Below are 16,023 nucleotides of genomic sequence, written 5' to 3'. Positions count from 1 at the left end.
AACGCAGAATATGCTGACACAAATTCGAATAACGTCACTCTGCTTGGCGACGGAACAAATCAACGACGTCACTCTGCTTGGCGACGGGACAAATCAACGACGTCACTCTGCTTGGCGACGGGGCAAACCAACGGTATTGCCACTTAAAGGCTGGGCACCTCGAGACGGTCGTAACACTGGCCTCGTGTTTAACCATTTCTGCTCGGGTGTCGCTTATCACCTTTGGCTATAGTCAAGACGGTACAAACTCTACATGGTTTGCCCATTTCTGCTTGCTATGCCGAACATCAACATGAACGATACAACTCTACCCGGATGATCGTCACTTCTTGTTGTGCCAGGTATAGTCAGGACCGATTCAACTCTACACGGCTGATCGTTGCTTCCTCTATACCGAAGTACTCCACTTGGCACTTCATCGCGTATATGCATGTATGCAATATGATTATCAAAACCACGACTCGTCCTCACAGGTAAAAATTGGTTCATTGACCAAAGGCATCTACAACGAGAAACCTAGGCTATAGTCAAGTCGGTTATGACCCTACGAGTTTAACCATCCTGCTTGCTATGCCAGACATCAACAGGCACGATACAACTCTACGCGGCTGACCGTCACTTCCTGTTGTGCCAAGAGTACTCTACTAGGTACCTTGCTAACGCCCAAATCCTTGGCTAAAGCTCATCTACACATTCTTTCCATAATATGAGTTTCCTTAAAACAATATTTCTTTTATTAGGTAAAGTGTTCCATCGTAAGTTAGTGCATTATGTCATTAATTCCAAAGTTCAGTTCTCATTTCCAACACCTTTCAAAATAAAGTTCCCAAAGCTAGGATTACCGACCCATTCCCGTTTTCCAAACTCACCTTCATTCCTAAGTCTTTTCTGTTAAATCATCGTCATTAATTAAAAGCATTATATTCTTAATAATTATATTATGGATTTATTTACATAAAACGGATTATGATTATTTTTGGTCCAAAACTCTATAAGTTCAAAGTTTCCATCAAACCCAAACATCTCGCCGAGAAAAACACCAGATCCACTAGAACAATAAAGGTTCGAACCCTGGTTCAACCTAACAAACCTTCCCAAACCAAACCCGTCATTGTCATGACGAAGATAAGTGTATTCTACACTCCAAAAGTGGCATCAAAATGCACGAATATAGTCAGCACAATTTAATCATGAACGCAAATACATCAAGCTCTATCGAGCGATGAATCAATATGGCAGTGCTGTAAACATAACCTTGTCATATCCACTAGAAAGCGATAAGACAGAAACCAGTAAACGGCTGAAGCCTCTCATAAAGCGGAGACACACGTCTCATATTAGTTCACTCGGCCGAAGCCTCCGGAAAACATTTACCAATTTCAAACGATAAACAATACCCAAGCAATATTCAATAACAAGCAATATTCAATATCAAGCAATATTCAAGTCGAATTTATCGACGCCTATAAATCAATAGCTAGTAAGTAAGTTGCCCTAACCTCGAGTTGTTCTAGTCTCGCGGTGCAGGTCTCGCTCACAAGCTTGCTCAGTCAAGCCCAAGGTTTCCACAAACGAACCTTAGAGCAAAATCACAGAATTCAATCACAATGAGTCAGAAACTCAGCAAACAATACGTACTAGGGTTACACAAAACATTACAAACTCCGAAGTACGACAATCTAACGCGATAGGACGAGTTTTCGAAAAAGAAAATTTCCTCCCCCTTGGAGGGTGCTCTCGGCCACTATGCACAATTAGGTAGGCTGATTTTTCTTCGATCAAACTTGGTTCCTAAGTTATCATTAGCCGTAACTAAGATGAATCTAAGCACAGAAAAATTTTCGGATCAAAAACTGTCGCAGGGGTATTTTGGTCATTATTTTCAGCTCAGAATTTCAAAATTGGAATTTCAAAAAACAAATTGGATGGGGACGTTACCAACGACGTTTATGGCGACTAATCCTACTAGTGCTAAGCTAAGTCGTGAGTTTTCAGCTTAAAGGTTGCAACTTTGCTTAAAAATGGGTATTTCTCATAGAAATTGATTCCGGCGGCATTTCGGCGACATTCGGCAAAATGTAATCCGCTAAACACGCTCAGGAGCATGCAGGGAATAAGTTTAGACACTAAAATCAGCTTATTTGGACAGTTTTACAAAAACCTCAAAACTTTGAGCACAGAAAGACATAGAAGAAGTCGACAGAAACGACGATCAGAAGTGAGATATAGTAACTATACCTCGTAATCTTCAAGTAGCAACGAACTGTGAAGCAATCAGGCAAGAAACGGCAAAAAATCAATTCCTCCTCCTCCTCTTGAGAGCTCGCGGGTTTGGGAAGAAAATGGGGTGGGTTTTTGATTTTTTTTCATTTTCTTGCTATTTATAGGTTTTGGAAAATTTGGAAAAATGAAAATTTCGCGATTCCGATTTTTCCTGCGTATTCCTCGGAGAATTCTAAGATAGGTTATGGCGACAGAATTCCAGAACTCAAAACAGGTTTCTTGGAATTAAATCAAACGATCAAAAGTCGATGTAAATCGGTTTTACCCGAAAACTACTTTTTGCAGTTGATGTCGGATGAGAAAACTTCGTTCTGAAGAAAGATTAGAAATATCGAGAGAAATAGGCATACGCGTGTGGAATCTTCGTTTGAAGCTCCGAATAGAAAAAGTCTTCATCGTCCGTTGATTTTAGGGTTTTTAAACTATCAGGGTTTCGGTTTCGGCAAACTTTCGAGTATTGGAATTTGTCGTTCGCACATTCCAGGGTTTTGTATCGAAATGCTCGTTTATAGACGAATAAGAGAAATTCTAACATTTCTCTGAAAATTTTTGGAATTAGTTTTCATCGTGCCTTAAAGAGCAAATTAGCTATTTACTAGCGTTCTTGACCTAGGTTTAAGCGAATACTAATCGTGTTATACTTTTTATCGACTTTGATACAATACTTAGCCTTTTCCTGAACTTTCTCCTTCACAAATTTATTCCGTTCAAAAACACTTGTTCAGGTTTTCCTTCACGTTACCTCAAGTTAATCGTGAAAAGGAATTTTATTCGGTTTATTCCAAACTTAAAAATTTGGGTCTCACACATTCAGCCTGAGATCCGCCTGATGGGATGAAGGGATGACAGTGTCCAACACAAATTGTGACCAAATTCTCGTATCATGCTTCAAGTCGTTCCTTAAAATATATTGGTTTGGTCCCACCGAATCTGGTTCCCAAATAACTCCATGTATAGCTATGCTCTCGAGAATTAACGCAAGTGGAGGTTGCTCTAACAATTCATGAGAGGACAATTTTTTTCCTTGAAACGGGTCTGGGGTAGGAAGCTCTAGAAGTTCATGGATGACTTGAGGACTATAATATCTACTTTGGTTCCTATTTACCACGATGTGTAGATAGGTTCTTCAAACTCACTAAGGGCGTCATCAACCCGAGCATTAGCATAGAACTCCTTTACCACATCCTCGCAACCCAAATTTTGTTTTCCAGCAAGTGTTTGCCAACCCCTCTCTTGAATCACTCTTGCAAATTGGGGGAATCCGCTTAACGGCAAAACGAAATACCTCTCAGGTATAACTTCTCTGGTGACCAAGCTGGTATAAAATTCCTTCTTCTTATCTGAACGGAACCACTCTCCACTTGAACGTGCTCCCTGCTTCCTTTTTCCTGACATCTGCAGGAGTATTGAAGACAACGAGAAAAAAAAAAGAACAATCAGTTAAAGTTCAACATGTTGTCAAGCAATACTATGATATTGGCTTTGTAAGAGAGGATATGCGTCACTGTTCCATGTTGTTAAAATAATAAATTCAATGAACTCAGACCTCAACAGTGGAATTTAGAAATTTATCCAAGTGTTCCTTTTACTTCCCAAGTCAAGATACTCTAGAATTGAAAGGGGAATTTTTTCAAACACCTAACATGCATAATCTGTCACTTCACAATTCCTATCCATATAACAACAAATTATCCCAGCCAACATGCAACTCTTTCATCATCACTACAATATGATTTCCACACAAAATTGAGCATAAAAAGTTGAAATTGTACATAAATTTCTAACCTGAAGATGAAGAGAAAACAGAGGAGGGAGAAGTGAAATTACCTTTGAAGCTTGAATGGAAGGGATGAAGGGACGTTAAAACTAACGGAGAAGGGACTCAAAGTCGCAACTCTTGTGGGAGAAGAACCTACGCAGATGAAAGGGATGAAGCGTGCGTGTGTGAAACTTTGAGTGGGAGAGGCGTGAGTGAGAGAGGGAATAAAAGAAAGGAGGTTAGATAAAAATAGCATAAACTGATTTATCTGATATTTAAGTTATCTCTTATTAAAATAAATCAGATTTGTTATGTTTTTAAAAGATAATACCAACTTTTAAAAACATTCCGTTTATATTTCCAAAGATTTCTTTTGTTTTTAAATGTAATGTTTGCGTAATTGCGCCACGCCACAAAACTCTGGAATTTGCATGAGTTTGATGCAAAAAATTCCAGAGCATAATTCTTTGGTGCAAATGCACCGTGGGCAAAGGGAATTGCACGAGTTCCGTGCAGAAATTGATTTTTTTCTTAATTTAATTTAATTATTTTCATTTTTTTCCCAACTAATAATACTAAAAAAACTAATGATACTAGTAATATACTCATACTAAAATAAAAAAATGCAAATGAAATAATAATAAAAAAAAACTTACTCTAGTATGCTAAATTTGCTTGGGTTGTCTCTCAAGAAGCACAATGTTATAGTCCTTGTTAGACTCTCATTCCGCATATCTACGTTGGAGAAGCTAAGCCCAAGGTGGTCTTTCCTCTAACTATTTCACCCCCATGATATAACTTAAGTCTTTGACCATTCACGGTGAAAGCTCATTTTGAACTTGGCTCTTCAATTTCAACAGCTCCATGAGGGATTACTTCTTTTACAATGAAAGGTCCCGACCAACGAGACTTTAATTTTCCCGGAAATAATCTTACCCTTGAGTTGTAAAGTAAAACTTGTTGACCGGGGAAAAACTCTCTTCTCACAATTTTATTATCATGCCACTTCTTAGTCCTTTCCTTATAAATGCGAGAACTCTCATAGGCTTGCCTAAATTCATCCAACTCATTTAATTGCAAGAGTTTCTTACCACTAGCATCTTTTAAATCAAAATTCATACATTTTGTCGCCCAATAAGCCTTATGTTCAAGTTCCACTGGCAAGTGACATGACTTCCCATAAACTAGTTGAAATGGAGAAGTTCTAATAGGAGTTTTGAACGCAGTTCGGTACGCCCATAAAGTGTCGTCTAATTTCTTAGACCAATCTTTACGGGGCGAACTAACCACCTTTTCTAAAATCCTTTTGAGCTCCCTATTTGAAACTTCAACTCGACCACTAGTTTGTGGGTGATAGGGGGTAGCAACCTTGTGCTTGACACCATAGTTTTCTAAAAGAGATTCAAATGCTTTGTTACAAAAATGTGTTCCCCCGTCACTAATGATAGCCGTTGGAACCTCGAATCTAGTGAAAATATTTTTCTTTAGAAAAGCCACTACAACTTTGGCATCATTTGTTGAGAGGGTGGAAGCTTCAACCCACTTAGAAACATAGTCTACAGCCACAAGAATGTACCGACATTCTTAGGAAGCTGGGAAAGGTCCCATGAAATCGATACCCCACACGTCAAAAAGCTCAACTTCAAAAATATTTTTCAGGGGCATCTCATTCTTCCTAGAGATGTTTCCAGTTCTTTGGCACCTATCACACCTCTCAACAAATTGTCTACTATCTTTAAATAGTGAAGGCCAATAAAACCCACTTTGGAGGACCTTTGCTGCTGACCTCTCTCCACTAAAATGTCCCCCATACTCAGAGCCATGGCAATGCCACAAAATATTTTCAAATTCCTCCTCAGGGACACACTTCCTGATCACTCCATCAGCACACCACCTAAACAAAAAAGGTTCCTCCCACATATAAAATTTAACATCATGCAAAAACTTCTTCTTTTGTTGCCACGTAAAATCAGGTCAACATACTAGCAGCTTTATAATTAGCAAAATCAGTGTACCAAGGTAAAGAAGAAGAGTTAAGGGAAAAAAAATTTCTCATCTGGAAATTCCTCAGAAATAGGAATTAAGTTGGAATCTCCGCCTTCAATTCTTGACAAGTGGTCAGCAACACCATTGTCCTTCCCTTTCTTATCTTTGATCTCCAGATCAAACTCTTGCAGAAGTACGATCCACCTTATCAACCTGGGTTTAGAGTCCTGCTTAAACAGTAAATGCTTCGAAGCAGAGTGGTCAATATGGACAATAACTTTAGAGCCTACCACATATGACCTAAACTTTTCACATGCAAAAACAATAGCAAGCAATTCTTTTCCAGTGGTTGTATAATTCCTTTGTGCTTCATTTAAAACCTTACTAACATAATAAATCGCATGCAACACTTTTTCTTTCTTTTGACACAAAACAGCTCCTACAGCTATATCACTGGCATCACACATTATTTCAAAAGGCAAAGACCAATCAGGTGCAAATATCACAGGAGCAGTTGCAAGTTTTTGTTTAATCAAATTAAAAGCACTAACACAATGTTCATCAAATATGAATGAAGCATCTTTCTCAAGTAAATTTGTCATGAGTTTAGCAATTTTTGAAAAATCTTAATGAAAGGTCTATAGAAACCCGCATGACCTAAAAAGCGTATAACACCTTTTACATTAGAAGGGAGAGGGAGTTTATCAATTACTTCAATTTTTGCTCTATCCACTTCTAACCCCCTTTCAGAGACACGATGGCCATAAAATGACATTTTTTCCAATTCAAAACTAAATTTGTTTCTTGGCATCATTTAAGTACAAGAGTAAGATTATGCAAGCATTCATCAAAAGTAGGACCAAACACAGAAAAATCATCCATGAATATTTCAATGCAGTGTTCAATAAGATCGGAGAAAATAGCAAACATACATCGTTGAAAAGTTGAAGGAGCATTACAAAGCCCAAAGGGCATTCTCCTATAAGCAAACACCCCGTAGGGACAAGTAAAAGCAGTCTTCTCTTGATCTTCAGGTGCAACAACAATTTTATTATATCCAGAATAACCATCTAGAAAGCAATAATATTTATGTCCGGCTAACTTTTCAAGAATTTGATCAATAAAGGGGAGGGGGAAGTGATCTTTCCGGGTAGCTGAGTTAAGCCTCTGGTAGTCTATGCAAACTCTCCATCTCGTGACTTGTCTAGTTGGGATCAATTCGTTGTTCTCATTCTAAACAATAGTGATTCCCCCTTTCTTGGGAACCACTTGACCTGGACTAACCCATTCACTATCAGAAATCGGGTAGATGATACCCGCATCAAGTAATTTTATTACCTCTTTTCTCACCACCTCTTTCATTGTTGGAGTAAGTCTCCTTTGAGGTTGGACCACATGCTTATATTCATTTTCCATTAATATTTTATGCATGCAAATTGTGGGGCTTATTCCCTTAATGTCATCTATAGTCCAACCCAAAGCTAACTTGTGCTCTCTTAGAACACGCAACAACTTCTCTTCTTCAAGAAGGGAAAGAGACTTGTTAATAATAACAGGTTTAGATTCACCCTCTTCAAGATAGACATACTTGAGAGTGGAGGGTAATTTTTTCAATTCAGCCTTATCTTTCTTTGCAGAACTTTCCTCATCTCTATGGAGTTCCTCTATCAAATTCCTCCTAAGGTGGTATTGGTTGAGGGATTCTAGTTGTCCTATGGCAGCACTCAGCTCTTCTTCCTCAAAATCTAGATCATCTAACTCTATTCCTTCAATGATCACAGCCTCGTAAGGATCCTTCATAGAGATTCTAATAAATTCCTTACACACAAACTCATCCACTACGTCGACTCTAAACACATCTTCTTCCTTATTTGGGTGTTTCATATTCTTCCACACAGAAAATGTCACTCTCTCATCAGCTACTCTAAGGTCCATGGTTCCCAATTCTACATCTATTAACGCTCTCCCAGTAGCTAGGAATGGTCTACCTAAAATGAGAGGGACCCTAGTGTCTTCTTCCATATCTAACACCACAAAGTCCACAGGGAAAAAAAATTTATCAACTCGCACTAACACATCCTCCATTATTCCATAGGGTGTCTTAAGTGACCTATCAGCTAATTGGAGAGAGAGATCATAGTAGGGGTGACTTCTCCTATATCTAACCGTTCAAACATGGTCAAAGGCATCAAATTAATGCTAGCACCTAGATCACACAAAGCTCTTCCTACAGTTAGACCTTCTATGTCAACAGATATTGTGAAGCTACCAGGATCTTTTAATTTAGGAGGAAGCTTCTTTTATAGAATAGCACTGCATTCCTCAGTTAACATTATAGTTTCACTCTGCTCACTTAACTTCCTTCTCCTTGACAAAATGTCTTTCATGAACTTAGCATAAGTGAGCATTTGCTCCAATGCTTCAGAAAAAGGAATGTTAATTTGAAGCTTCTTAAAAACTTCTAAAAATTTTGAAAACTGTTTTTCCAAATTCTTTTTTACTAAAGCATTGGGAGAAGGAATTTTTCCACAGCAAGCAGGATTTTTCTTTTCTTTATTCTCACTTACTATCATATTTTTACTTTGGTCTTTCTCCTTACTTATTATTTCAGATTCACTTTTATTTCTAGACTCACTCTTATTCTTTTCACTATCTTTTTTCTTTTCAATTTCATGCATAACTTTTCCATTTCTTAGAGTAACAGCAGAAATATTCTCTCTAGGATTAGGCACAGTGTTACTAGGAAACATACCTGGAGGTCTCTCAGATAATTGTTTGGAAATTTGACCGACCTGATTCTCCAAATTTTTGAATGAAGCCTCCTGATTCTTAAAGTTATTTCTGGACTCATTAATGAAGCTATCTGTGGACACCTGAAGCTTGCTAGTGGCTTGTGCCAGTTCTCCCACAATCTCTTCAAGGCTCTTCTTTCCACTTCCTTGCTCTTGAGAGGACGGAGGTTTTTGATCTTGACTATAACCCCTTTGATTAGAGTACTGACTCGAATTTCCAGACTTGTCTTGATCTCTCCATGAGAAGTTAGGGTGATTTCTCCAACCCGGATTGTAAGTATTTGAGTAAGGGTTGTTTTGAGGATTACCCATTGCCTTCACTTCCTCATCAAATTCAGCATCTTCAACACTTGGTTACCGACCGTCCAAACATTGTACTATGGAATCCATCCTTTGTGACAACTTCCTGTTGGAGGCGAGAACATCTTCATTTGTTCCAACTTCATGCACACTTTCCCGGTTCTCTCTATCATAATTCAACTAAGAAGATCTAGTGGCCAAATTGTCGATGATCTCAAGAGCTCTGTGTGCAGGCAATGAATCAAATGCACTATTAGCTGCTGCGTCCAACATACCTCTCGCGTACTCACGCAATGATGAGTAAAACTTGTCCACTTGTTCACCAGCAGAAATATTATGACCTGGACACTTCCTCAGAAGTTCTTGGAACCGTTCCCACGCCTCATACAAATTTTCAGATTTGCTTTGTTTAAATGCATAAATCTTCTGCTTCGCCTTTCTGATGCGTGTGGATGGAAAGAATTTAGCGATAAATTTTTTTGCCAAGTCCTCCCATGTTCGAATGTTGTTAGGGGGTTGTGACCTCAACCAATCTTCTGCAGCATCCTTCAAAGTATAGTGAAAAATAATCATCCAGACTGTATCCAAGCTGACTTCACGCCTTTTTCAGAGACTCACAATGTCTGGTGAATCTGTCCATGTGAGCATGCGGATCCTCAGTAGCTTTACCTTCGAACTGATGCTGGCTCACCAACTGAATGTAATGATGTGGAATCTGAAAGTTGTCTGGTATGTCTGCTGGAAGGACAATGTTGCCCTCATATGTATAGCTCATACAAGGGGCGGTGATTTCCCTCAATGGTCTTTGAGCATCACGTTCAACTTCTTCTTCTTTCTGGCGAAGGATCCGAGCCTCAACTTTAGTTTCCACTCTCGCTTCATACTCAGCTCTAATTCTCTCTTCATACTCAGCTCGATTTCTTGCTTCATCTTTTGCTTCTTCCATTGCAGCGGTTGCTTTGGCATGACCCTTCTTCTTCCTCTGTTGTGCACGATTAAATCGACAAGTTCTTTCCATTTCTGAATCAAACAACAAAGACTCAGGACTGACTGTACCTCGCATGCACTAACAAACAGAAGTTAGTAATACCCGCACAAGAGAGTTAAAGTAAAAGTCCTAACAAATAGATTCAGAAAAATTAGAAAATAAACTAAACACAATCCCCGGCAACGGCGCCAAAAACTTGATGTGCCCAACTGCAAGTGTACAGTTTCGCCCGGGGTTTTAATTATCGAACACAAGGATTGTGTAAGTTTACTTCTAAATTTACCAATTTAGTTGCAAGGATGAAAAAAAAACAAAGATAAAAATAGAGTATTGATTGATTGTAATTATCACGAAAAGAAATTAAGAAACACAAATAAACGGTTGTTGATTTGAAAACTTCTGGAGAAAAACTGCACTAGGGAATTGAATTTGTTACCCTCGTTATGCATGTACCCGCTCCGATTACATATGAATTCGACTAAACTCGTTCAAGGTGTTATCTCTATGTGATTACTTACTAATTCCTTAGCCAAGTTCTCCTTCTAGTTAATTGGTGATAGATAATCCCTTAGTACCTAATCCTAATTAACTAGAGATTCGATTCAATATCAGACAATCACAGATTAATTGCTACCCTTATCCCTAAGGCGTAGAGACGAAAATCCAATTCCTCTCTAGATCCCTAGTTCCTATCAATTTCCCAATTGTATAGAAACAAGTAAAACAATCTATGCGTAGTAGATAACAATCAAAGCAAGAGAGAAATTCAAGAACGGAATATAGTCATTCATTTAAAAACCGAAACGAATCCAAACATAATCAAAGATGTAACTTCATCTATCCCTAATGCAAAAGAGGATTAGTTCCTCATAGTCATGGAGAAAAATTCAAGAAGAAGATGGAAAAACATCAAAATTACAGTAGAAACCTGTAAAGGAACCTAAAGAATTCAAAGCTCTGCCTCCAAAGAGTCTCAAAAGTGTGTTCCACGTCCCAGAATAATCAAAATTAGGTTAAAACCGTGTTTTTATAACCTTCCAACAGAGCTTGGCGCAAATATGCGCCATAAAACACTGAAAATAGCATGGAAATTCGGGCAGAATTGGAAAAGCAAGGAAATTGCGCGAAACAGGGAAGGATTGGCGCGAGTTTTTGTGCAGAAAATTCCAACAACCATGAAGCTCAAGCATTTGCGTGAGAAACAAGCTGAATTCGCACAGATCTGATGCCAAAATCTCCAGCCACTCCATATCTTCATCTTCTCTTGATTTCCTTCAAATCTTCCTCTAAAACAAAGCAAATAAAAACATATTAGAGATAATTATAAGATAACAATCTAAATTAAACTTATCTTATCCTAGAATAAAATCATTTAAATCCTAACAAAAACTACTAGAAAGATATCATAAAAACTAATAAGACCAATTAAAATAACCAAATACTAAAATAATGCAAATACTTAACTAAAACTAATGAAATAACTCAAATAAACTCAACCAAACATGCAAATTACCACACTAAAGAAACATAGAACCCAGGGTTATCAGATGGCCTCGTACTTTCCGGGCGCTAGACACCTCAGGAAAGGTGAGCTGAACCCCCTTCGAAAAAGCGTGCCATCGAGCAGCGTGTAGTGTCCCGCCTCTCGCCTCTGCTCCCTTGTGTACCTTACTACCTCACTTGGCTCTGCTGCTAAGATGTCCAAGATGGGGTCCATCCAAGTTCTCTGGCGCTCGACGTAGGCCACCAGCTCCCCCTCTATACTCGGATTGGCCAGTGTTTCCTGAATCACACTCCGATTGTTCCCAGGCTTTCGGGTACTTGCTAGTTTTGCCAGGGCGTCCGCCCTTTGATTCTTCGCCCTTGGCACAAACTCAACCACCACTTCCCGCAGTCGTCCCATTAGGAGTCGCACACTCTCCAGATATTTTATCAGAGCAGGCTCTTTCACCTGAAACACCTCGTTCACTTGATTCACTACCAACAACAAATCAGTTCTAACCAACAAACTGTCGATCTGAACCTCGATGGCTAACTTTAAACCCACGATTAACGCTTCGTACTCTGCCTGGTTATTGCTTGCTTTGAACTGGAATCTTAGAGACTGCTCTAGTATTAATTCCCCAAGTCCTTGCAACGTCACCCCTGCTCTGCTTCCATTTTCATTTGACGATCCATCGACGAAAAGCGTCCATTGCGTACTTATTCTCTCGCCGGCTTCTGGTGTTAATTCTACCACAAAATTTGCTAAGCCTGCACTCCAACCTTTCCTCTATTGTCATACTGCAAACCATATTCTGACAGCTCCACCGACCACGCGACAAGTCTTCCCGACAAGTCTGGCTTCTGCAACACCTGTCTCAAAGGTAGATCAGTTCTTACTTTTACCTGAAAGCTCTGGAAGTAAGGCCTTAGGCGCTGGGCGGTCACGAACACGACGAGCGCCGCCTTCTCGGTCTTCTGGTACCTGGTCTCCGCCCCCTAAAGAGTATGGCTCACAAAGTAGACTATTTTTTGCTCGCCATCCACTTCTTGGAGAATTACTGAGCTGATTGCGTGGTCGCTGACAGAGAAATACAAATGTAAAGGCAGACCCTGGACAGGTTTCGATAGGACGGGCGGTGCGGACAGTAGCTCCTTGAGGCGGTTGAAAGCTTCCTCGCACTCCGGACTCCACTCAAAAGCCTTGTTTTTCTTAAGGCATTTGAAGAACAGAGCTGACTGGTCACCCGAATGAGGGAGGAATCCGAAAAGGGCCGCAATCCGCCCTGTCAGACGTTGCACCTCTTTCGCACTGCTCGGACTATTCATTTCCTGGATCGCTTTACACTTTTCTGGGTTGATCTCAATTCCTCTCGATGTTATCATGAAGCCTAGAAACTTTCCTCCTTGTATCCCAAAAGAACACTTTTCTGGATTGAGTCTCATGTTGTGCTTTCGGAGCCTGCCAAAGGCTTCCCACAAATCCTCATGGTGATTCGCCCCCCAAACGGACTTTACGATCATGCCATCCACGTAAACCTCCATGTTTCTCCCTACCTGATCTGCGAAGAGCCTATCCATCAATCGTTGATATGTCGCCCCGACATTCTTCAACCCAAATGGCATTGTCTGATAGCAGTAATTCACCCTGGCGGTCATGAAAGCCTTTTTGTCTTCGTTTGATGGGTGCATCTTGATTTGATGATAACCTGAGTAGGCATCCATCAGACTCAGCAATTCATTGTCGGATGCTCCATCCACCAGTTTGTCTATACTTAGCAGTGGATAAGAATCCTTTGGGCATGCCTTGTTCAGATCTGTGTAGTCCACACACATGCGCCATTTCCCATTTGCCTTCTTCACCATCACCACATTCGCCAACCATGTGGGATATTTGATTTCGCGGATAAACTCTGCCGCCGGTAATTTGTTTACCTCTTGTTGACTTGCCTTCTCCTTTTCGTCGCCCATGCGCCGGCGTGTTTGAGTTACTGGCTTGACCCTGGGGTTCAAAGCCAGCCTATGGCAAATGAAGTTTTGATCTATTCTCGGCATGTCCTTGTGACTCCACGCGAAAAGATCCAGATTCTCGCCCAACAGTTTTGACAGCCTCTGTTCCTGGCTCTCAGTCAGCCTAGTCCCGATTTTCAGGACCCTTTCTCCAAACTTCAGCTCCTTAGTTTCCTCAATCGGTGTGGGCCTATTAATGCGCCCTTCGCCTCTCGGATCCAGGTTCTCCTCTGGCACATCCCTCACTACATAGGTGTCTGGTCGAGGCGTTTTTCTGTCCGTACCGATCCACTGCGTTGCAGTAACATTCTCTTGCGCTCTTCTGGTCCACAACAGTTCTCCCAATACGCCCGCTTGGCAACGGATACTTGACCGCCATATGTGTTGTCGATATCACGGCACACAACCGATTCAAGGTGTTCCGGCCTATTATCATGTTGTAAGAGCCTACCGCCTCCAGGACTAAGTATCTTACCTTCAGCACCTTAGCGTTCTCGAGCTCACCAAATGTAGGATCAAGGTCAAGGACACCCCTCACGCACACTTGCTCGCCCGCAAACCCCTTAAGAGTTCCTGTGTAGGGAGTTAGGTCTCTATCGCACGCATCACCGTAAATGATATCTGCTGAACTCCCCTGATCCAAAAGTACTCGTTGTACATTGAGTTGATTAACACGGAGCAAGACTACAATCGGGTCATCAAGATGTGGCTTAATTCCGAAAAAGTCAACAGATGAAATTGTAATGTCAAGATGCGGAAAACCGAATGGAACCTCTGTGACCGTGTTCACCGCCCTGGCATACCTTTTCCTCGCCGCATTCGTAACTCCCCCTCCTCCGAAGCCTCCAGCGATCGTGCCCACTTCCTTAGACGTCAAATCTTTGCCGCCTTAAGCACTTGCGGACCTCCTTGCTGGATTTCTTGCTGTCACTGCCTTTCCAATCTCAAGCTGCAAGGCGTGGCATTCCTCTGTAGCGTGGCCCACCACCCGGTGGTATTCGCACCACGTACCTGGTACGCGACCCCTAGTTGGTCGCCTTGGCACCCTTGGCTCGCCGATCATTTGGTAACCGCCCCTACTTATAGGCTCGGGGCTTGGGTCTAGTGTCCCTAACCGTCCTTAATGGGCCAGTTGGGCCTCTTTGGAGAAGGCCCAACTCCCGGGTTCACGCGTCGCCCTGCGGCTAGTGACCCTGGGCGAGGGCCCTAGGGGTCTCGCCCAGTCCAACTAAAAACTAGCAACCACCACAAACGGTTAATGAGTATTGTTTTTAAGAAGATGTATGTATGAAGTTTGTGGTTTTTTTAGGAGATGAGAATTATCGTGGTGTTATGAAAAATGGGTAAACTATATAAGTAAACCGAGTAGAAGGGAGTAACAAGAGAGAAAGGGAATGCACACTTCATTGATCCTTGTCACTGTCTATCTCAATTACAATATGTGATATATATCAACAGAAAAAAGGGGGAATGATAATAACAAATAGAGGTAGATGAAGGCGAAGGTGATTATGGTGGCGATGAAGGTGTGGTGGTAGAGGTAGATGTTACCTCGTGGCTGCGACGATGGTTGTGGCGGCGACGACGATAGTGATGGTGGAGGTGGTGGTTGTAGTGGAGTCGGCAGTGGTGGTGGACGTGGAAGTGGTGGTGTTGGAGGGTGGTGGTGGCAGTGGCAACGATGGTGGTAGTGGTGGTGGCAACATTGCAGGTGGAGGTATTGGAGGGTGGTGGTGGCTGTGGAGGTAGCAGCGGTGATGGTGGGGGTGTTGGAGGAAGTGTTGGAGGGCGGTGGTGGTGTCACCAGTGTCAGTGGTGAAGGGTGGTGGCATTGGAGGGTGGTGGTGGTCGTGACGTTAGTGGTTGTGCCGTGGGGAAAATGGTGGTTGCAGTGGTACTAGTGGAGGGTTGAGTGGTGAAGGTGGTTGTGGTGCGGTGGAGGGTGGTGGTGTGTTGCGGTGGTGGTAATGGTTGTGGCGGGTGGTGGTGGTGGCCTTGGTGGTTGTGGTCGTGGTCGTGGTGAAGATGGTGGTGGAGGCGGTGAAGGGCGTGATGAAGTTACATGTTTTCAAATCTAAAAACCATAATCATAAAACCATATTTTGTGGTTTTAAGAAATTGGCTAAAATGGTTTTGAAATAGAGTAAAAACATAGTCCAGCGCCATTTTTGCCGAACACGTTATGTTTTTAAATTTACATTTGAAAATAAAAAACCGAAAACTGACAACCAGCCCAAACGGTTAATGAGTATTGTTTTTAAGAAGATGTATGTGTCAAGTCAGTGTCTATCTCAATTACAATATGTGATATATATATATATATATATATATATATATATATAAAAGAGGGGAATGATAATTACAAATAGAGGTAGATGAAGGCGGAGGTGATTATGGTGGCGATGAAGGTGTGGTGGTAGGGG

The 16,023-nt window shown here is 41.2% G+C and overlaps 1 protein-coding gene and 1 pseudogene across 1 annotated transcript; both read right to left on the bottom strand.

Moving 5' to 3' along the window:
• Nucleotides 1–4,870: 4,870 nt before the first annotated feature.
• On the bottom strand, nucleotides 4,871–7,220 carry LOC130712545 (uncharacterized; annotated as a pseudogene).
• A 1,108-nt stretch (nucleotides 7,221–8,328) lies between these two features.
• On the bottom strand, nucleotides 8,329–9,132 carry LOC130712544 (uncharacterized). Its single transcript, XM_057562375.1, has one exon. The coding sequence runs from the start codon at nucleotides 9,130–9,132 to the stop codon at nucleotides 8,329–8,331; it is 804 nt and encodes a 267-aa protein (XP_057418358.1).
• Nucleotides 9,133–16,023: the final 6,891 nt, after the last annotated feature.

This window comes from Lotus japonicus, chromosome 4, assembly GCF_012489685.1.
Source record: "Lotus japonicus ecotype B-129 chromosome 4, LjGifu_v1.2".
Lineage (NCBI taxonomy): Eukaryota > Viridiplantae > Streptophyta > Magnoliopsida > Fabales > Fabaceae > Lotus > Lotus japonicus.
The sequence above is the reverse complement of the archived record's forward strand: the minus strand, read 5'-3'. Positions and strand labels throughout refer to the sequence as shown.

Bases quoted from the DNA above. Each gene is read 5' to 3' on its own strand.
- LOC130712544 (XM_057562375.1), bottom strand. From the start codon at position 9,132: ATGGGTAATCCTCAAAACAACCCTTACTCAAATACTTACAATCCGGGT.